At 39.1% G+C, this 24,236-nt stretch overlaps 1 protein-coding gene across 1 annotated transcript; it reads left to right on the plus strand.

Annotated features, from left to right (window-relative positions):
• Positions 1 to 1,227: 1,227 nt before the first annotated feature.
• slc4a10b (solute carrier family 4 member 10b) lies at positions 1,228 to 22,170 on the plus strand (the record flags this gene model as incomplete). Its single annotated transcript, XM_080498184.1, has 25 exons — positions 1,228 to 1,275; positions 2,934 to 2,975; positions 7,053 to 7,134; positions 8,849 to 9,001; positions 9,090 to 9,228; positions 9,674 to 9,834; positions 10,446 to 10,631; positions 12,217 to 12,305; positions 13,680 to 13,837; positions 13,950 to 14,037; positions 14,625 to 14,771; positions 14,862 to 14,965; positions 16,425 to 16,599; positions 16,779 to 16,912; positions 17,125 to 17,370; positions 17,511 to 17,616; positions 18,005 to 18,166; positions 18,418 to 18,531; positions 19,252 to 19,413; positions 19,522 to 19,773; positions 19,858 to 19,926; positions 20,408 to 20,581; positions 21,670 to 21,789; positions 21,896 to 21,960; positions 22,101 to 22,170. 25 exons carry the CDS (start codon positions 1,228 to 1,230, stop codon positions 22,168 to 22,170), a joined length of 3,246 nt encoding a protein of 1,081 aa, XP_080354310.1.
• Between the last annotated feature and the right edge of the window lie 2,066 nt (positions 22,171 to 24,236).

The following is a 24,236-nucleotide window of genomic DNA, read 5'->3' on the forward strand; positions in this document are numbered from 1 at the left end:
CTCATGTAAATGTCCACATGATGGAGCTGAAGCTGAGGTTAGAGCAGCTCCATACACAAAGCAAACGGAGCAGGAAGGACATGTGCCAAAGAGACAGCCACACACTCATTTACAAAAGGAGTTAAAGGTGAGGATGTCATTAGAAGGCCAGACTTTTTCTCAGGACATACCGGATCTCATTGCCTCAATAAGGACACAAAGGGCTCTCATCTCTTTCTCTTTCAGTTTAGCTATATCCTAGTACAAATCTGAAAATCTCACGTTGATCTCTCGATTTAACTTTAAAAAGGTTTGTATGATTTTCACAGGGATAGATACACTGCAGTTATTTCTCCTTTATCAAGCTTCTGCGACGCGCGCGCGCGCGCACACACACACACACACACACACACACACACACACACACACACACACACACACACACACACACACACACACACACACACACACACACACACACACACACACACACACACTTACACACACACACACACACACACACACACACATTGAATAAAACAAAAACAAACGTCTTTTTATATCGTTTTTGGTAGTTTTGGTGAGATTTTAACTCCTTGGAATAAATGGTTAAGGAGTGATTTTATAATTGACACCATATTTTGAGCATGAAGTGTATAAAGTACATTTACAGTCGCCACTTTATACCCAACATCCATCCATGCAGAGGCCATGCAAATTCCACACATAAAGTTTTGGAAAAGGGGACCTTCCGACTGTGTGGAAGCACAGTGACCACCACAGTGTGTAACTAGTAATCAAGAAGAATTAATGAGGAAGAGATTGATATTTGTATTTAAAAATACTCAGCTTCTGCAGTGAGTGGGAAATGAGCTTTTTTTTTTTTTTTTTTTTTGCTCTTAAAAAAGCACTATCACGTCGAATGAGATGGTTATGTAACAAAGAACACAGAGCACTATTTACAAAGTGAGACTAAAACACTGGGATTTGTGTGTGTGTGTGTTTTTTTTTTTGTTTTAGCTGATTGTCAAGCTTTCCACTATCCTCTCCTCTAGGAGTGACGCGTCCATCCTCCAGCGGAGACGCGCATGTTTCCTGAGAGGCGCTAATCACCAGGCTGCAGCGTCCACCATCATATACACGTGTGACTGCAGTGTGTGCTCGCTCAGTTACTGCTACACCTGTGGATAACACACATTGCTCCATCGCCAGGACGGGCTGAACCGCCGGGGGAGGAGGAAGAGGAGGATGGGAACCACGGATCACGGTGCTCAGATAGAGCCTCTGCTGCCATCGGTAAAGATTTCCCTCTCTTCTGTTTTGGGCAAATGTTTTATCATTGAGAATAATCAGGCAGGACGCGTGCCAGGCTTAGTTTGTGTGAAACCTTTATTGAAACGAAAAAAAAAAAGTGCTGAGGGGGCAGACTTGACATGTTAAATTCATGATGCGAGGTGATGAGTTAAAGGAGCTACCTGTGGAGCTTTAATCAGTTCTCCTCCACCTGCTGAGCTCTTATCACACAAAAATGAACAGGAATTAATTATTCCTGACTGTCTGACTGTATTCTTTGAGGTTGCTTGAGAAGTACATGTAAAACTTTTTGAATCCACTGGGACATTATGTTGGTTTTTGTGTGTCCATATGAGTGTTTTCCATCATTAATTATCATTACTTTTTAAATGACATCATGTTGTGGTTGTGATGTTCAGCTACTGTGTCATTTATCATTTCATATATGAAAAAAAAAAATCCCCGCAGACAGATGTCCCGTTAATGCAGTAAACAACAGAAGGGACCTTGTATCATTATGTAAATGTATCATATTTTCATAAAATCCAGCAAAATAGAGGTGAAGTCTCACTCACATAGCCTCCCTAAGGGCTGCTGAGATCTATATGCAAGCAGCTACTTCAACCACAGACATCCTCACTGAGTCAAACTCAGCTGTAACATTTCTTTTAGAGATATTATTGGATAGAGTCCAGATGAAAAAAACATAAAGTCTCACGAGGGATATTCTCAGAAAGATAAGAGCATATGCTTATTCATTTTTGCTGATCATTTTGCAGAAGATTTACTGTCATTATCTACTAGTTGTGTCTACCAAAACACATTTAGTGGAAAGACTGAGAGTCTTTGCCCTGATGTGGCTTTTTGAGCCGGGCGTATAATGTTGACTTTGAAATAGAAGGTCACAACAAGACTTTAAAAATCACTGCACATTTATGAATCCAGTTCAAAGGTTGTCAGACTGTAGGAGGATGAGCCCGCTGTGTTGAGTTTAAACCACATTCTCCTTCTTGATCGATGGTTTTAATTTTAAATAGCCTGCAAGTATTCTTCTTCTTCTTTTTTTTTTTTTTTTACATTTTACAACTTTCACAACTGTTGGTTTTGCACTCTATCTTACTTTATAGTTCTAAACCGAATTAATCTTTAAAAGGTTAAAACTAAATATTAAAATAATATTTAAATGAAATATTGATTAGTTTTTGCCCTGATTGCCATGCTCTCTGTCGCTATGTTCTGACTTGGTGTATATATGAGGGATACAGAGCTGATGCACCATGTTGGATGAGATTATATGCCTGTTATAATGCTGCTTCTTTGTACAGTGTGGCTGAGGTTTGAAAAAAAACAAAACTATTCATAAATAATCCTCATAAGAGTGAGTATGTGTCATTTTGTTAGCGATTCATAGCTAATCGGGTAAATGTTCATTAATGTTTGTTCAGGTTGGTCACAGCAGCGATACTTGGAATATTTTCTGAGCTGGTATTTACTGTAAAGTTTCTGAGAGCCACTGAACTACATCATCTTTCATCTGACTGTGAGGATTCTGAGTGAATTGTTGAAGCACGCTACACAAAAATAAAACCCTAATATAACCCTAATATAAAAAAAAACAACAACCTCCAGTTCAACTAATGCAATGATGTCTTATTTTTCAGGGCAATGCTTCTTTGGATTCATCTGTAGGACGTCGAAGTTTGGTGAGTTATATCTTGGATGTGAATTAAGATTAAGATTAAGATCCATTTGCGGCTGATTGCACTTGTAAAAACTTCTAAAGAAAAAGAAACCGCAAAGTCATGGTGAACAGTCACTTTATCTCATCAAGACACACCGTTTGTGCCATCACAGTTCATTTCATAGCAGGCTGCAGTCATTTTGGCAGCTTTTTACTTACATATTTACAAAAAGAGAGACAGAGAGAAAGAGAGAGAGCGAGTGAGAGAGGAAAAACTGAGAGAGAGGAAATACGGTATAAACCAGGCTTTCCCTCTGATAAGATGCTGCTCAGCGGCAGCGATGATGTCACAATTGTAATCTCGTGATGAGAGAGAGGTGGCACTGTTGATAGATGCTCAATCACAAATTACAGTTGTTTGACACAACAGAAGGGCATCAGCCTCAATGAGACATGGTGGAGAGCCGAGCAGCAGGACAGCACTCACAGCTCAGCTCTGTGTAAACTGACCTCACGGCAGAGGACGGACAAGGAGAGCTCATGTATACTGGATACTCAGAGGCTCCTTGGGCATTCAACAACCAGGTAGGACAGAAAAGATTCATGGTCACCGTATCAATATTTTATTGGTATGACATGTTTGTCTGATGAAGACCAATTCAGGTTGTTGTGATTTCCACATGGACGTGTGTGTGGTGTTGCAAGGCAGTAATTTATAATCAGAGATCATAATGTCTGAATGATCAAGCCCCAAATGTTCAAAATGTTTTATTTTTTGCCATTTGGAGATAGATTGAAATATTGAAAGTGCCAAAATGAGGGATCAGAGCTGTGAAACAACTTAAATCGCAGCAATGAAAAGCTAAATTTAAGTGCTAATGTGTCCTTTTTGCAGGATGTTGACGTTTAAACGCAGAAACATTTAAGGATTACAGTGCATTTTTTTTTTTTTTTTGCCACATGAAAGCCGGTGCAGTTAATGATATTGCTGCCACTGATGGTTTCAAAATTTTGCCCACAGCCATCTGTAGTGATCAGATCCAAGTATGAGCAACATCCTGTGAAATCTCTTCAGCTGTGTGGTGTGCCAGTCCTTAAACATGATGTCGGCGGTTAGAAGGAGATTATTAGTTTCAAAAGCAGCAGGCTGTGTGTGTGTGTGTGTGTGTGTGTGTGTGTGTGTGTGTGTGTGTGTGTGTGTGTGTGTGTGTGTGTGTGTGTGTGTGTGTGTGTGTGTGTGCCACAGGACAATGTGTACTTATGGTTTTGTTCTTTTGATCCTAGTTTGCTCTGGTTGTTCGTCTGAGCTCTTTCAAATATCTTTTAAGTTGTCTGGAAATCCCGTTTCAGTCTCTCCTGCTATGTGTTAACGTGTTAGCAGGTCGTTGCATGGGAAGCTTCTTCAAAGTACACAAAAACAAGAAAACTACGACATGAGTTTCTGTGTCCATCTGCTTGATACACCATCATCATCATGACTGTAGCGTCTGAGTCTGTTTGCAGAGGGTTTGACTGATTATGCAGCACCGTGATTACACTAAAATGTTTTTCCACGAGTTGTTTTTTTTTTCTGGGAAGAAATCATACTATCATCCGGCATTATTACTGATGGCATGAATTCGTGCATTGTAAATGAGCACAGTGAATACTTAATATGAGCTAATGTGGCTGGTCTGTTGGTATCAAACACTGGCGGTTTAATCTGACCTGGGATGCTGATCTGTGGCTGATGTACTTGTGCAGACAGATTATCAACATCACCCTCGTGGCTCTGCCAGCCCGTGTGTCACTGCAGCTGTGAAAAACAGTGCCCTTCAGAATCATAATGCTTTGATGGTCAACTGCTGGTCAAGATGGCTGAGAGAAAAGCTGTTATTGAGAGAAAAAACAATCATGTTTCAAAAGGTACTTTAAAGCTCTTGATAATCTTTAGTAGAAATGACTGTAGCACTCTCACCAGCAGCAAAGGCAGCCATGTGTTTGTTTTCCTGCTGCTGGCTCATAGTAAATATCAGTGTTAAATGTGTCTTAGTCTTGAAATCAATTTAAAACTATTTAGCGGCGCACCTCGCTCTGATAAGTAGATTTTCTGTATTTATCCGGACGTTTTGCAGCTTGTTGACATTGATGAATGTTCGTAGAAGGGATGCTGTATTGTTTCTTCCTATTATTAGTATTAATGTACACGTGGTTATTTTGAATAAACTGAGTGCAACAAGCAGAAACCACAATGAAAAGAATCACTCTGTTTTCGTCTGCAGTCTCTATGAATAAATGCGGATAACATCCCGTAGAAGTACAGATTGTGGCGTTAACACTTTGGTCATTCTGCTGAATAAACAAACAACATGTAACATGGTAATTACCCAGCTCTGGAGGAGGTACTGATATGCTTTAGGTTATCACAGGACACAATTGCACTACTTGTTTACAGTTTTTAGATTTATTTAAAATTTATGTGGTAATAGTTCACTGAATTTTTTTTAAAACATGGAGTATCGACGTTCAAATCTAAAGGAAACCAAAGGAGTTTCAATTACACTCGCGACTTTTGTCTGTGGTGCAAACACTTGCAGGTTTTTATGCACACGTCTATGCATTGTCAGATTTTGTATGCATTTTGTGTGCAGTGGTACCCAACTTTGGGACCCCCCCTTGTCGGCGGAGGACACCAGCCATTACTCTGAGGCTGTCAAAACACAATCCCACAAGGTTTTAAGCCCAGAGCGAAGCTGGAAAATAGTTTTGCATTTTAAATGCTCCTGCTTTTGTCACAATACGTGTGTCCGAAAGCATTTTTCTTTACTGTAATGTTTCGAGATCAGAGATCAGTTCTCGTCCCCTTCTAGGGAGGCGATCTAGGGAGCTGCCCGGGAGAAAAAAGAAGTTTAGATCCACTAATTTACCGCACCAACTCTGCTTCGGCATTCATATATGTTTCTCAGGAGATCTAAATACTCCTCTTCCAGTAAGCCACCTTTATTTTGTCTGTGTGCTCACTCCCTCTCTGAAGCTATATGATGTCGTTTGAAGTATTTCTGCAGGGTCACATGTTGGTGCTCACGGTAAAGTTTCAAACCTTTGATGAAACTCATTAAACTGATGCATTTTTACTGGAGAGGTAAAACGACAGATCGTGTTTTGTGCTGACTTTATTGATTCTTTATCACCACCTCCTCATTCGCATGTTCTTTCACAAGTATTACATAAACAAGCAGACATTCACACCACAGGCTGCTGGATTTCTCTGAGATTTGAATCTAATCAACTACAGACCTCCAGCTCTCTGGCTTTAGTTATTCATGCATGCAGTAACTAAAGCAGAGTTACAAGACAGACATACAGAAATCAGTCAATTTGACAAGCTGGGCTTGATATTAGTTTTTGCAATATTGGTTCTTAGACTGCATCAAGAAGAATCACTAAGAATTGCAATTATGCAAAGAAAAGGTAAGATGTTATCATCAATGAAAAATAAATATTTAGTGACTTGGGGTTATCATGACAATTGGATTCACATGCTGCCAGAGAAGTGACTGCAAATGATAGTTTGGTAAGTTCATAATTTAATGTATTCAAAGAACAAAAACAAACAGTTGAGGAAACAGTGTTTTACTTTTTTTTTTTCAAAGACAAGGTGTTTGATCCACTAAGTTCCCTTTTAACAGAACAAGTGACTGCACAAGAAACATCTTTCACAGAAACAAAAGTTTTATTGTAGGAGGGGAATTTATTGTTTCCGTGATGAAAAGCTTTTTGTTTGGACTCAGATGTTACGCTTTCCTTCTCAGAGATTAGACATACAATTAGTTGCCACGGCAACTGTGCTATTCAGTTGGTGTTTGTTCACAATGCCTTCGACTGTGAGGGAACACCAAGTCAACAAATATCTTGTTTCGTGCTTCGTTCAGGCGACATTGGGGTACCAGGAGGAATGAGGCTGCATTCTGCTATGCTTCTTCTTCTTCTTCTTCTTCTTCTTTTTCTTCTTCTTCCTCTTCTTCTTCTCTTCTTCTTCTTCTTCAAGACGGTGCTGAGCAGCAGTACATTATTCTTTGAAATTACCATAACGTCACATGTGTTTGTGTGTGCCTAACAGAGGAGTGAAGATGAGGCTGTGGTGGACAGAGGAGGGACACGCTCCCAACAGGGAACCAACTTTGAGCAGGAGGATCTTGAAGGTGCGTACCTGGGTGGACAATAAATGCTTTTGAAAACACTGAGCGCACGAAGCAGTGAAGGGCTGCTGCAGCTGAATCCGCCCACTCTGTCCTCACAACTGCTGTTTTCCGCTTGACAGCCTTTAAAAAAAAAAAAAAAACAGATAAAAGATAGGAGCAGAGTGGGAGGCAGAAACTGTGGGTGAGCCGAGTTGCAACAGCAATTTCAACATCACTGTAAAACCTACAATGAAAACAAAAGAAGAAGACTTTGGATACTAAACGCTGGGAGCTTGTTACCATCTACCCCTGCACGCAGATACATGGCTTTACCATTTCTGAGGCTGTGAAGTGCAAGTTAAAAATGAGCTTGTGTGAGTTATCCTTTTAAGCTGAAGCTGAATGCTTGACGTACAAGCAAAAGAGTACAAAGCCCAGGCTATAAGCTTCTGTGGTACAGCAAAACACCTGTAGAGAGATATAAACTCATGTCCAGTGGAAAAGCAAATTCTAATTGAAGTAACACATCAACCCCCCCCAAAAAAAACAAAACCACAGCAGACGTTTAGTGAAACTACTTGTAAAATGAACATGTTGTTGTAGCTGCAGAGTACTGTGTGTGCCAGAGTCCTCGTACCGCAGAGAGCTGAGTGGGCTGATTTTAGTGCAAAAGGACACGCTCACTCTTCTCATCTCTTTTTCTCGTACTCATGCCGTCTCATACCTGCAGACGAAACCCCCACAAAAATTGTCCAAGCTTAGGAACCCTTACGTGTGTAAAGATTAGGCTGCTGATTTATAGACATATAATATTGAGATATACTTTCAATGTATGATATTGAGAATATAAGTTCAGTGACGTTAAAAGAAGAACAAACAGGAAATACTGTATGAGAGATACATTGCGATAACATGTAGCACAATACAAAAGAATTGATGTAGTACGATTTTGTGTTATGCAGGGCGATTTGAAGTGATTCATTATCGTTCAGTTCAATATTGTATCAATCAAACATCATTGTGTGAGTGAGCTAAATGTGTATGTGCCTGCATGCATGTGTGTGTTGTAAAAGGTTATACCCTGTTTTCTGCCTATTTTCTGCAAGAACTGGCTCCAGCTACAAGAAGCTCTATTGAATATTTAATAAGGTATAAAGGAAGGATAGACAGTACTGCTTTAATGCAAAAAGAATGGACGATATTAGAATAAATACATCATATGGGATCATTAATGCACCAGTAGGTATGAGTTTGTTTCATAGTAAAAATGTATGTGCTCTAATAAAGTCAAAGAATAAAGTGACATTGTTAAGAATAAACAAATAAGTGACATTCAAATGTGATTCTTACAATGTATAAGTACATTTATTGCACGAGTCAAGGTTGAGCACAGAATATGGGCAACTGGTGGAGCTCATGTTTGTGGGTTGGAAGCTGAAGTTCAAAAATTGATAGATTATTGGCTTTATAGTGATGAGAGCAGGAAGGTCATTTGAACTCAACTTGATTTCAATTCTAAACAAGCAAAAAAAAGTTAAAAAAAATTAATAAACACATGGATGTTAGTTTAACACACTTAATTAGTTTTCCAAAGTAATTTTTCTCCACGAGTAGCCCTAATTTTCATATAGTCAGAGGTCCTGAATCCCAATTTGGCTCTCTGGTAGTGAGGATGTCCTCAAAATTACTGACCACACACGCACGCACACAGTGACCTCTCAGGGTTGTTTCGCAGGTCACAGGACTCTCTACATCGGGGTCCATGTGCCCTTGGGCAGCACCAGGCACCGAAGCCATCGCAGACACCGTCACCATGGAATGAAACACAAGAGGAGAAGCAGGGACCGGAGCCTCACTTTGGTGGAGGGCAGAGAGTCTCCGGTTTATGGTACCGACCACAGTCGTGAACCTGAGCGCACTGAAGCCGAACAAGAAAATAATTGAGCCGCTCATGTTGAACCGCCGTGTTTTGACAGACACCCCATCGCAGAGGGTGCAGTTCCTGCTGGGAGCAGAGGATGATGATGAAGAGCACATTCCTCATGACCTCTTCACAGAGATGGATGAGATCTGTGCAAAGGATGGAGAGGACTCTGAATGGAGGGAAAGTGCCAGGTACTCTCGACTCTTATGTCACAACATGGCATTTACACTCAGACATGATCTACATGTCATTACAGAGAGCTCTGATTGAATGGACTGTGATCCCACTTATACTGATGAGAGATGTGGCTGTGTGTCTAATGTTTGTATCCCTATTACACTAAGTAATCGCAAATTCATGCAGTAATTGTTGGCACATTACGATTTTGCTCCTTTGCTGTCACTATGGAAATGGAGACTATCTTTATCTATCGTTCGCTAATTTATGGTTTTCTGGTAATGTGGCAAATCAAACATATTTTATTTACGGCAATCTCATGGAGGAGGGTAGACAATCTGAAAGAGAGAAAAAGACATTAGAGCAAAATGTGATGGGAGATTGAAAGAGAGAAACAGATGGTGGGACAGTTTGCTGTCTGTGCGCCACTTCCGACAGAAACTCTGACTCCTGTTACAGGTGGCTCAAGTTTGAGGAGGATGTCGAGGATGGAGGAGAGCGATGGAGTAAACCCTATGTAGCCACGCTGTCTCTGCACAGTCTGTTTGAACTGCGCAGCTGCATTATCAACAGCACTGTCCTGCTCGACATGAGGGCCAATACCATTGAAGAGATTGCAGGTAAATGCTGTCGCACAGGTGAAACAAAGGTACAGCTTCTGTCTGTTTAAGACCCGTGGAAAGAGAAAAAGTTGCTTTCACATTATGACCACTGACACAAAATATTGTGGACAAAAGAGGAATAGATAAAGTAAGTGCTTTATAAAACAAAGCTAATAAAATAAGCCAAATCCATTGTTTATTAGAAATCTTGAGCAAATAATAAGGATTTTGGCCTGATTTAAAAGGCTGTATATAGGACAGTAAGTGAACGTTTTGTCCTCAAAATTTTGTGTTGGAAACAGGAAAATGGAAAGTGTGAGGATCTGAATACATTTTTATGTGATTATTAGAAAACAGGGTCAGACCATCCCAAAAACTGCAGGTCTAAATAATTCTTTCCAGCCTGCACTGCATTCAGATCCCCCCCCCATTCCCTTTTCTCAGCTTCAATTAATTTTCTACTTATTAATTGACACAAAAATATCTGTATATGTATATTTTCTATCATTTTAACGTAAAAACATTTTGAATGATGCTATTCATGCTATTTAACTCACAGTGGACAATGATGTCTCTCAACCGGAACCTGAAATAAACTACCTGTGTGTGTGTGTGTGTGTCTACACTAGACATGGTCTTAGACCACCAGGAGCTGTACTCACCACTGGGAGACGAGCTCAGACAGAAAGTGCGAGAAACACTTCTGAAGCAGCACCATCACCAGAAACAGAAGAAGCTGGCAAATCGCCTGCCCATTGTGCGCTCATTTGCTGACATCAGTAGAGGAAAATCCGAGCTCCACCTGGACAAAAATGGTGAGTGACCAAACTGGACAACAGCGACCACGTTCGAGTTTAAGTGATGAAATATGTTGTGAGATGGTTGAGAAGCCAGAGAAATACACTCTGTGTTGTCTGGCGGGACAGGACACACCTCTGTCAATTTACCCGTTCATCACATGGCCAAAACAGAGAGACAAGCAGCCACATACACAAACATACATCATTTAGTTTCACCAGTTCACTAAGAAGCATGTGTTCAGCTCATAGGAGGAAGCCGGTGTAGCCACAGAAATGTAATGTGTCGGAAGGATTCTCAAACCCTTTTCACAACTATGGAGGCCAATATGTGGCAGGTAACAAGAAACAAGTGATCAACGTAATACAGATAAGGACCAGTGACCCAATTACGTTAAACAAAACTCATCATTATATTTCTACATAGGCTGAGTTTGGGGTCAAGCCTCTGTCCTGGAAGACAGAGGCTTGATTCTATGTCTGAGGATGTGGCCAATGATGATACTTCATAGACCAAGTCATATCAAGTGTTCTTTCTTTTTAGCCAGCTTACACTCAAACAATACGTCTACTCTCACAAACTTTTTTGACATTAAAAACTCAATATTGATTGTTGTACAGAAGCAACGACTTACAAAGATCGATATTGGTTCCAGTCGACGTGAATTTTTCTGTTGGTCTCCAATAATATTTGGTGGATTTTTGGGATTAATTTAGCCCATGCCTTGTAATTGGAAGCACATTTTGTCAATATCTTTGCCAACTATAAGCTTCAGGTTTGCCAAAATCCCTCATGACAAAATTAGTTACAGAGCACACTAAACTGTTTGTTCAAATCATTTTGTGGTTTATCAGAAGTCCTGGTGGCAAATCATGTGCAATTTGACTCCACTGTTGTTGCATTTAAAGATAATTTTGAAGCAATGATCACTGTTGCGCTCCACATCATGCTTTGTGAGTGGTATTAGAGACTATAATTACTGTTTCATTTTGACCTTGCTGTTTAATGAATACAGAAATTAGACCAGACCTGTCAGGCAGTTTGGAAGTGGTCTTAGCAAGGAGGCTGTGTTTTTACAGAGTAACACTTCTTTTTTTTTTTTTCTTCCTTTTTTCTTTTAATAATCCACATTCACACCAGAGTAAAAGAGCAAAGTTGAGTTTACTGAGTTATCGTCTTGCTATGTTTCCAAATATATACGGTAAACTTTGGTAATATTTTCCAGAATCATCAGTTCTTAAGTGTGAATGACCGCAATGTCAGAGGGAATAAAACAAGTTATTATTTAGTTTATAATGTGGAAATAAAATAATATTTACTTGATAAACAAATTCAATACAGACTAAATTAAATTTTTTTTTTTTTTTTTACATAACAAAAAACAAAAAGTGAATGCTAATTGATTGATTTAATTAATTATTTTTCTTCTTTTGAAACAGCATTACCACGTTTTAAAATCTATTTAAAAAAAAATGTAATTCCATGTTTTGGATATCTGTTTGGTATTCAGAAAACACATTTTTGAGTAAATAAAGAATAATTCTTTACCCTGCTAAAGAGTTTGTGGCATGGATTTCTAATTCTCTGCTTTGGATTGCTCAGGCCAGATGACGTCCTCCCAGTTCCACTTAGCGAGTCCGGATGCCAAAGGAGACATCAGTCGAGAGAACAGCTCTGTGGACTTTAGCAAGGTAAAGTACACAAGTTCCCTGTGTTCTTCACCTCCAGCTACTGGACACATCTCTCAGTTACCAGTCCATTTTAGGTTTAACATTTGCATGCAAATATAGGCAATTATGTGAAATGTCAAAGTCATATAAAAAGCAATAATGTAAATATATATTTTGTAGAAAGTGCTGCATAAACAATGCATCAATGCCAGTTGTTTAAAATCAAATATTATAGTAAATAGTTATCAAAGATGCATAAAGAGTATTTTGCATTCTCATTTTCAGATAATACATCATCTAGTGAAATAACTCTCCATTGCTGCCAGGATGTATGGCACATAAAAGTAGTCCATGTCGAGGAACTATAACATATCTGACCAACAAGAGCTGTTATTTAATTATGTTTCAAACAATGAAGGTCATTGTCAGTATTTTAAATAGAAAGGTCATCTCGCAAGAGATTAGGATTAAAACCATGTTAAGCATTAAAAAAAAAAGTCCCTCATCACAGATGATCACCACACACAGAACAGACAAGCATGAAATCCCTGTTGAGACTTTTGCATTATGTATATGAGTTTGACCTTTTGTTCAATGCCTCAACTGTGTGTTGTCCTTTGTTCTATTCACTGGAGCAATAATACAAATGTGGTTCACTTATATGTAAGTGTGATTTAATAATGTGTGGTCTGAATGGACAAAATCCCCAGGAGCATGCACATTTCCTGCAGTTTCTTCATTTCTTTTTTATGTATCTTCACCTTCAATGTTGTTATCAAGATATTATCATTGTATGAGCTGCACTCATTATGTTTTGTTTTATTCACACCGTGTGGAGTTATTCTTTATTTCAGGCTGTAGAAACGTTTCCAATACTTCCACTTTCAATATCGGGCCCTTCCTCAATGTTAGTATGTTTTCAAGCTACAAACAAAACAAGGTGGTGAGTCTTGGCTGCCCTTTAAGCACCCTTAAGATTCAACAGGTAAATTGGCTTTCCTTCACAAGAGATTGTCACGTTTACTGTACGTGCCTTATGGCATGCAGCTTCTGGCAAATAAAGAATTTTCAACTTCATTGAGAGAATTATGCAACACATTGAAGTATTGTGTTTTGTATTCGTGTTTCATCAGGACTTCATTCACACTTCTGTGACATTCTTGACTGTTATGTCATATTACACACAGAGTTAGGGCGGCGGCACTATTTATAGCCACACTGTTACATGTGAGGCTTAATGTCAGGATAAACAATAAAAATAGTGATTTGTTTTAAATGTGCCAGCGTTTTAAACTATTCTTATTGTTAAAGCTGCTTAAATGTTAAGCCAGGCAGAAAGGGTATTTCTACCTTTTACACAATGCTTTAAAAACCAGGCTTTGCTTTGTCTTTCAGATAGACCTTCCTTTCATGAAGAAGATCCCTGCGGGAGCTGAAGCCTGTAACGTGTTAGTGGGCGAGCTGGAGTTTCTGAACAAGCCGGTGGTGGCGTTTGTCCGCCTTTCTCCTGCAGTCCTGCTCAACGGGATGATTGAAGTCCCAATAGCCACGAGGTTACTGCCGGTTCATTTACCTGGAACACTTTAGCTTTTAAAGAAATCCAAACCCTTGTTTGTCAGAAACATTTGATCCGTTTGTCATTTGGAAATATGTTCTTCTTTCTAGGTTCCTGTTCATTCTTTTAGGGCCCTTTGGCAGAGGGCCTCAGTATCATGAGATTGGACGATCCATTGCAACATTAATGACAGATGAGGTAAGACTTTACTGTTACATCTCACATCAATCTTTAGGATTTGTTTATTCATGAATGTCTTGGAAAAGCGGGTCGACGTGTTGCAAATGTCAGCCAGATGCTCCAGTTGGTATTTTACATAAAATCACAGTCCAGAAGAACTCATCAAATTCCTGAAGTGACAGGATATTTCTCGACATTTCTTTATGATTAGTCAGGCCTCATGCTCTCCTTATTGAATGGAGTTGAAGTTGTCCAGAGAAAAATCTACTTCTATAAAGCTTTACTACAATCACATTAAACATGTGAACTAAGCGGGGATGTATTTCACTTTTGTTGAGAATAACAAAGTAGTTGCTGTTTCAGAGTGTGTGTGCCAATTGTTTTTTTTTGTTGTAGAGGTTATCATGATCTGTAAATATTATACAGGTTTATGTAGTCCAGACATCTGCAGGTTGGGAAGCTAGTAAAGTATCCGTAAGTGTGAATGCACTGTTGCCTCTTGAGGTTTAACAAATGTGACAGGTCTCATACATACTGTGGGGTATGTACTTTGCACCACATTCAGTTCAATTTGACAGCTTATTTTTTTTGTCTTCTGATTTCAGGTTTTCCATGATGTTGCCTACAAAGCTAAAGACAGGAATGATCTGATTGCTGGAATTGATGAATTTCTTGATCAAGTTACGGTCCTGCCTCCAGGAGAGTGGGACCCGTCCATCCGGATAGAGCCACCAAAAAATGTACCTTCTCAGGTCAGTGGGAATTCAGTCCATTGGGTGTCTGCTTTTTGTTTTTTTTTTAACCTTTGAATAAAGAGCTAAATAAACACACTTGTCGTACAGGAAAAAAGGAAGAAAAGTAACATATTGCCGAACGGACTAGTGGAAGGCGAGGAGGAAGAGGAGCACGGAGGCCATGGAGGTCCAGAGCTGCAGCGTACTGGAAAGTAAGAGTCCCAACTAATAATATGTTTACAGCGCAGACATTTTATTAAATATATGGTTTTCTCACTCATTACACCTATTACATTGGTACAGAACATATTAACAACCAGGCTACTCGGCCTCCTAAGCTTTGCACTGTAGTTGCACGTATCTCTTTTCAAACAAGGCAATTTAATAGAAGCCTGCAGAAACAATCAAATACAACACATTTAATAATTTCATTATTAAATGACAGCACTTAGAGTTGTTTAATAGGTGTAGATGGTATTTCAATGAATATATTCTTGTTATACACTGATGTGAACATAGCCAATAAGTGAAATAGATCAAACTTGAGTTTTCAAGGTGTTTTTTTTTATTAAGACACCATAACACAGGTTTGAGAGTCAGTAGTTTCACTGATCTTCACTTGTGTAACCCGTCATGGAAATAACCAGCAGCGATATTTACTGTTGGTGCCACTAAAGGCCATCAAACCGCACGCTGTTAGTCGCGGTGTTTTGATATGGTAAAGTTGCAACAACATGATTATTCATTAACATCCAAGGATCATTGATGTGTGTGGGGATGGGAGGCTGGTCTGTATGGTTCAGTCCAGCAGACTCAAACTGCTCCACAAGTCCACTGTAACAGGAGCCTTAATTGAGAGATAATCATTGTTCTTCAATTGACTTGGTCAAAATATTAAGTTGACACATTCATTAGACATTTTCTTATCTTTTGTGTTTCATATCTGAGCTGATTATTAACACATTATTGCCGTTTTAATGTAGAAAAACGTCTTACTGACTTCAGAATACGGGACTTTAATTGTCTACAGCTAATCGAGGGCATAAACACTTCTGTTATTGTGATTTCAAAACAAACATTGTAAGAATTGTGAACTAACAAGCTGTAATTATTATAAAAGTGGTAATTTTTTAAAGTAAAAAAATGAAATCATTACAGCATCATCATTAAAAATCATTGAAAGGTGAGGGAAAATAATGTGGAGGGTTGCTTTTTTTGTCAAAGGACTTAGCTGCTTTATTGAAGTTGAAATGAGTTTTAATCCTAATATTAAATGTACTGCAAAGTGCATACGCAGTATCTAAACACCAAGCCAACACAAAGTATGTTTATTTTTTCCTTCATAATATACACTGTGGTGCTGATCAGATATTTCTTGGTCTGTAGTTGCAGTGATGAAGTGGTTTCCATAGAAACATAGTAGCTCCAAACCTCTATTTGCAGCTAGACTTTCCATCATGGGGACCTATCACACCGAGAGAAGTTGAACATGTGGAAGCAGGCGGTGGGGAGAAAGCACGTAGGGGAAAGAGAGAAAAAAAAAGAATCTGGCACATTTTAAATAGCGAAACTGTCAAAATGTACTCATTTCCTTTTTTTTCTTCTTTCATCTTTTATAAAGAGATCAAAAATTGAGACTGAAATGTCAATTTTTTTCCCCTTCCCTCTCAGGTGGTTTGGTGGTCTCATTCTGGACATCAAGCGGAAGCTCCCTCACTACCTGTCAGACTACACTGATGCTTTTAGCTTGCAGTGTGTCGCCTCTTTCTTATTCCTCTACTGTGCCTGCATGTCCCCTGTCATCACCTTCGGAGGACTACTGGGCGAGGCAACAGAAGGACGCATAGTAAACCGCTCGCCATTTCCTCTAAATGTTCACACTGTTCTGCCAAGACGTGCTGTACACTGTACTAACCTTTCACTACATCAAGAGGGACAGCATTTATAGCCAAGTACAGTTGAAGATGTTTAGGATATACAGTATGGCCGTCAATAATCACGCTTTTGTCCTTTCTCATCCCCCAGAGTGCAATTGAGTCCCTGTTTGGAGCCTCATTGACTGGAATAGCCTATTCCCTGTTTGCTGGGCAGCCCCTCACTATTTTAGGAAGCACAGGACCGGTGCTTGTGTTCGAGAAGATATTGTTCAAATTCTGCAAGTATGTTTAATTTCCTGTATTCCAACAAACGTACACCGATAATCTTCATATTAATTTTATAAGTATATTTTACATTGTTTTAATGATGTTTTCTGATGCTTATCAGCTTGCTGATTATGTGGACATCAAGCATTTCATTTCAATATGAAAATCAATTCAATCAGTACAATTTGAATATGGACCAATCACTTCCCTTGTTAATCTCCTCAAAGGGAGTACGGTTTGTCCTATCTGTCCCTGAGAACCTGCATCGGTCTGTGGACAGCGCTCCTCTGTATCATACTGGTGGCCACAGACGCCAGCTCCCTCGTCTGTTACATCACGCGTTTCACAGAAGAGGCCTTCGCTTCGCTCATCTGCATCATTTTCATCTACGAGGCCTTGGAGAAACTGATCTACCTGGGGGACTACTACCCCTTCAACAAGAACAACAACCTGGACAAACTCACCATGTACTCGTAAGTGATCACTCAGTCCTGGACAAAGCGCTGTGCCAAGTAAAGACAGAGTAATTACTGCACACATTTCCTGGAGGTACCATAAATCCCTCACAGACGAGGGATTAATAAGTTACCCAGATGTTCATGTGCCACCACAGATGTTCGTGCGTTGAGCCTTCTGACCCCTCCAATGGCACCCTGAAGTACTGGGAGATCACCAACGTCACCGCTTCAGAAATCTATTGGGAAGCGCTGGAGGTCAAGGTATCCCACAGTTCCAATATAGACAATATTGAAACCAGTCACCAATAACAAAAACCATACAAGTCAGTCATTAATGATGTTTTCCGATCAAATGGACACAATTTCCGGGTCACACAAATTCTGAGCTCAAATATATTTAGATTTTCCACCTTAAAGTGGCATGCTCTTCCAGATGGAGGAAGCTAACAGAGGAGATTAAGGGCATGTGGGTCGGATTATACTGGATTACTAAAACTGCACAGCAAATCACTATAAAAGCAGGTTTTTCTTTTTTTTTTGTGCTGAGGTAAGTTTTTTTGCCGACATGGAAGCTCATGAACCCTGTTTGTGGAAACCCAGAATATGATAGTGATCAGTATGACTCACAGTCTCCTCTTCTCCTCTCCAGGACTGCATTGAGAAGCGAGGCGAGTTTGTGGGCAGCGCTTGCAGCCCTAAAGGGCCGTACGTCCCTGATGTTCTCTTCTGGTGTGTCATTCTCTTCTTTTCCACGGTCTTCATGTCCGCCTTCCTCAAAGAGTTTAAGTTCAGCAATTACTTTCCAACAAAGGTACAGTAACTCATTCACCAGCCATACACTACTGTAATAATGTAATCATTCGCACATAAGGACAAAGATGCTCTCTTTTTAAGTGTAGTTTTCTTTTTTCAATGTACCATGGTGCAGTGCTGCACTCTAGTGGTCAAGTATAAGTACTGTATGAGCATGACTCAATATGGGGCCTCATGCTCATGATGCTGTTGCACAAATTGATTAAAGGATCCTTTCAAGTCATAATTACCAGCGTTCATTTGTTTCAGGTGAGAGCTGTCATCAGCGATTTTGCTGTCTTCTTCACTATCTTCACTATGGTCTTGGTTGACTATGCTTTGGGTATCCCTTCTCCAAAACTCAAAGTTCCCAGTGTATTCAAGGTGAGCTATGACACACAACTTATGGATTCTCGATATGGTTATTTTATCTGAACAGTTGTAAGCACAAGGCAAACACAAGTCAACGAAAAGTTCTTGTTTCCTGTGATCATCTCTAACGAGATCACCTTATCAGCTTATCTCATTTAAATGTGTTGAGGTAGTAGTCGTAGCTCCCAATATCATCAAAAGCTTGCATATCTTCCCCAAATTTGAACCACTGCAACTGCCAATTAAAAAAAAAAAAGAAAACAGCCAAAATTCTGAGATCCAGGCCAGAGAGAGGATGGAGTGACTCAACACCGCACACAATTTACAATTTGTGTAAACCATCAAACAGCAAGGTAAAACATATACTGTGCTGTATTGTAGAAAGGTTGCATGTTATACTGGGAAACAAGACCCTTAAACAGCATAAAGCATTATTACATTAGACTGTTGTAATACAGTAATGTCATGTGTAATTTACATTACATTACTGTATTATAACAGTCTAATTACGGGTCTTTCTACGGTCTTTCAATTATTCTGTCATTGATAAAAGAAAAGAAACTCAACGAGATAATAACATTCACTTCTCAAGTAGAAGGGAAAAATTCCATGTTAGAAAGTCTTTACACGTGGAGGCAGACTTAAAAAAAAAGTGTCATTGCTGATTTTGTCAATCATGTGACTAAATTGTTAATAAAGTGAATAAACCAACATTCACAAATCCTTTATCAGCCCACCAGAGATGATCGAGGTTGGTTCATTAGCCCGCTGGGTCCCAACCCCTGGTGGACGGCCGTCATAACCGTGATCCCCGCTCTGCTTTGCACCATCCTCATCTTCATGGACCAGCAGATCACCGCAGTCATCATCAACAGGAAGGAACACAAACTCAAGGTAGCTTGTCTGAAAGCGTCGTCGGAGCTGTGTCACGTCGTGCAGAGGCAGGCCGGGATTGCTCAGTTTTCATCTGTGCTTTCTTTTCCTGTTGCCTGCCCCCTCCAGAAAGGCTGCGGGTACCACCTGGACCTGTTCATGGTGGGGGTCATGCTGGGCGTGTGCTCTCTGATGGGCTTGCCCTGGTTTGTAGCAGCCACCGTTCTCTCCATCACCCATGTCAACAGCCTAAAGCTGGAGTCAGAGTGCTCGGCTCCAGGGGAGCAGCCCAAGTTCCTCGGGATCAGAGAGCAGCGCATTACTGGCCTCATGATCTTCACCCTGATGGGCAGCTCCGTCTTCATGACGTCGGTACTCAAGGTGGGTCACGTGGGTAAACGTGGGTAAAAGTATTTCTCTGGGATGGTATTTCATAGTGAATGTGCCTCTTTTATTCCTCTTCAGTTCATTCCTATGCCTGTGTTGTACGGAGTATTTCTTTACATGGGAGCATCTTCTCTGAGAGGCATTCAGGTACAACTTTCTTCAAAAATTGCTTGAACACCTTAGAAAAACACATACAAAAGAAAAACCACAGCCTGAATTATCTTACCAAAGACAGGAAATGGCAGTTTGTACTATCAAAAACAAAAAAGATGATTATGATTCTTCTCATGAAAATGATGAAATACTTTTGGATTATGTTCTGACAAATAGTAGAAATTTGGTTTTGTTTTATTTTTTCTACAGGACACAACCTTCATACTGACTGAAGTATCTCCACATTATCTCAAAAACTGACCGTTTTTATGTTTTTCCAGTTAAAGCGTTAAGAGAGCCACTGTTGCAGCATTGAGCCTAAACGATCAGCCTTGAGCTGCATAGTTTTCTAATGATTTGATGGTTGCAGAATTTTAAAATTAATACTTTATATTTCACGCGATTCTATGTTGATGCATTGATTCGTGATGAGACAAGTAAACATCAGTACCTGTCTGTCTCATTTCCTCTGCAGTTCTTCGACCGACTCACATTATTTGGTATGCCGCCCAAGCACCAGCCAGACTTCATCTACTTACGCCACGTTCCCCTGAGGAAGGTGCACCTCTTCACCATCATCCAGCTCAGCTGTTTGGTGATGCTTTGGGTCATCAAGACCTCAAAGGCTGCCATTGTCTTTCCCATGATGGTAAGGGCATCATGCAGTGTTTTGTGGATTAAATAAATAATAATACATAATAACAAAATAGTACTAATGCAGAAATACTAGCACAGAAAGACCAGGAGCAATTTCTTGTAAATTTAGGCTCCATTCAAAGTGTGGATGATAACGAGAAAGAAAACAGAAAAAGGTATACAAACTATATATATATATGGGTTATTTTTCATCAGCGCTGTCCAAGGAACATCAGAAAGTGAATAACCGAGTTTGATAATTTTTTAAATTTTATAATGTGACAAAAGACAGGAAAAGTGAAACAAATCCTCTGCTACAAGTGATGCATCATGGGAATGATCAGTCAGTTTAAAGGCACAGCGCAGACACAGGACAAAGAAATCACATTACGGTAATCAATTGCAGACAAAGATTGTTTTGATAACATTAACTTTAGATTTTGTTAGACACCATACATATAACATGTAATCACAAATACACACAGTTTTACACAATACTGGGCTTTTGTTAAGGATGTGAAAAGAACTTCAAACAATTGAAAGACAAGCAGATGAAGGGATCTGGACACATTTCAATAATGAAGATTTGTCATTGATACATGAAAATTATAATAAAGTAATGACAAAATTGAATTTATTTTGGAAGAATATTTCATTCTCTTTATAAAAAATATAGAAAGTATGTATCAATTGCTGTTTTCTGTAAACATGAATTGGACACACTTGTTAAAGAGAATGAGAATAACCAATAAATATAGTTAAATGAGCTAAAAACTGGTGCAAAAAACTAAATTCTAAAGAAAAATACGCAATTAGCTGCTATGAAGGGACAATCATATGAAAACCTGAAGATTTCAGTCACAATGAGCTGATTTCTCAAAATTGAATTTACATGATACTTGGTGGATTAGCAATGTTTGTTGAGCTCTTTATTAATTTGACCTGTTTTCTGTATCTTTTTTCCTAATAAATTATTCACCATGATATATAATTCTTTTATTTCAAGATGTTCAAAGCTGGGCTGTTTGTTTTTAGACCATTATCTGTATGATCCTTCACTATATGGGGACTTGTGAGCATTCAGCTTGTGTAATCCTGCAGGTGTTGGCTCTGGTGTTCATCAGGAAATTATTGGACTGCATCTTCACGAAGAGAGAGTTGAGCTGGCTGGACGACCTCATGCCAGAAAGCAAGAAGAAGAAGCTGGAGGACGCTGAAGAGGTGCTGCCATTTCTCCCCAAAACAGCCGTTTCACCCCAACAAGCGTACAACCGTGAAATACTTCTGCTAATATCCACAAATTAATCACTATTATTCTAACCTGCAGGAGGAGGAGCAGAGCATACTGGCAGAAGATGAGGGTGTCGTGCAAGTGCCATTAGAAGGTTGCAAGTAAGTGACAGCCCACTTTAACTGTGAGGTTTTAATGGCTCACGTTTATCATATACGTATGTGTAGCTGCCAACACTTCCTTTTTCTTGCTAAATGTTAACGTGTCATGTTACAAACTGACCTCTCGTCTCGTTGCACAGAGGGATACCCATCATCAACATCACAGATGAAATGTCAAAGGGATCTTTTGGAAATACGTGGAACAGTTAAGGACCACAAGAAAACAAACAGTGTGGTAAGACCAGTTATGTCTGCGCTGAGAAGTGAAAACCCGAAGATGACGCCATGTAAATTACAGGAGCTCGTTTGTTTATGAAAGTAAACTAATATGGCATTGTTCTTGATTAATTAAAAAAAAACAACAACTTTATTCTTAATAGTTTAAAGCAAGAAGTTGTGAACCTTTTCTTTAAATGATACCGGTATATGGATGGTTGAATTTCTCTTATATCCATCTTCTTTTTTGTTATCTTTCACCACTGGTGGAGTTCTTTATATGGAAATACTTTTAAAAGTCAGCTGAATGTAAATTTGGTTCACCATATATCACTTTATTTAATGTCTTTCCTGTTTCCATTCTTCCAGTTAACTCCACCACTCACAGTATTTACATCAAACAGGAGAGTGCAAGATGAGATAAGTATTATGCAGAAAGAAGAAATTAGGGGAAGTATGTTGTGAGTATTTGTTTTTGTTTGCTCTGTGTTTGTTCAGCAGAATCTTGTTTTCTGCAGATTCTTCTTCCTTCTCGCTCATTCCTCTAAATATTTGTACCACAGTGATGAACCTTGATATCTGGTGTGTCACAACATTCTGTTTATATACCAATACAAGTTTTCTCTATTAATTTATGTTATTTTATGTTGATAAGTTCTTTTTAAACTTAAATACTTTTTCTTTTTTTTTTTTATGTGAACTAATAGCACATATTTCTGATGTCTGTTGATAGAATGGGAGCAATATCAGTATCTTATATACTGTAACGATGCTTTGAAATGTTTAGTAAAGGGCAATAAAAACATGTTAGGAACCAAATAAAAGAGCAATTACCGCGAGAAGGCAATACTGTGTTTATATGAGAATGATGAAGTTCTATTTATTTACATGCTTGCAACTAAATGCATTGTAGTCCAAAACAAATGTCAGCAGTATTTTACTTCCTGATGTCTTTGTGTTGCTTATATTGTCCATGTAAATATCATCACATTAATGTATTTTATGAGATTTACTGAGTAATGAATGACAAGATTTTGTTGTAAAGGTGTGTAAAATCTCTCATTTCTTTTACATTTCTGAAGATTCTATTTAAAGGGCTGGGAATGCGTCGATTCTTGACAAAGTTAAATTTCACATTGTATAATGTGCCGAGCTGAATATATTTCTATGAGTATCTCTTGTCTTGTGTTTGCTTGCTATGTTAGCCTACCTTTATTAAAAAAAAAAGCTGTTTGTAGTTTCTCTTAGCTGTTTTGTTTCTGCTTTTTGTTGTTGAACATCACATTAAAATCCATTTCTTTCAAGGACTGGAAACATCAGGAGGCTTTTGAACAAATATAGCAACAATTTTGTAGGATATTCCATTCTATATCACCTATGCAGTGTTTTTTTTTTTTTTTTTTTGGACCCTTATTGAAAAATAAATCTGCAACATTTATTTCAAATCAGACTTTAAAACTACAGTAAAATAATCAGCCAGATGCACTTTATGCCTGACATGACAGGAACATCCCGTATTTTAGCTGCCCAGTTTTAACATTCACAAATCTGGCCTAAAGACTGAAGTCGCCATAAGTTTTTTGTTTTTTTTCCTTCTTTCCTTCCCGTCAACAGATGGTTTGATGTGCTACAGATGACAGCTCAGAGAGGCGCTGCTTCCCAAAGCATGTCAAACTGCTGGCTCATGTGAATTACAGTTTTGTCTCCGAGCCAGGAGGAGCTGAAGAGTGGCGACCCAGTCGTCGTTCCCAGCGAGGCTAATGCTGTTGATTGACAGGATTCCCTCTCCTTTCATTAGACGTCCCCCTCCTCCTCAGCGAGCATCTCTCGGGAATCCTTCAGCAGTTAGGAGCTGACAGGTGACACTCATCACAGTGTTACCTCTGCTCATGGCTCTCCTGGGATTCATGTTTCTTATCTTTATTCTGTCTCCATTAACAGGAGAATTAGAAGAATATTGCACACAAAAAAAACCCCACTGGTGAATTGATATCAGCTGTAATAACATTAACATTTAGCTTGAAATGCTATTTTCATCATCAGTATTTTCTGTCTGGACA

Source organism: Blennius ocellaris (assembly GCF_963422515.1).
Source record: "Blennius ocellaris genome assembly, chromosome: 6".
NCBI lineage: Eukaryota > Metazoa > Chordata > Actinopteri > Blenniiformes > Blenniidae > Blennius > Blennius ocellaris.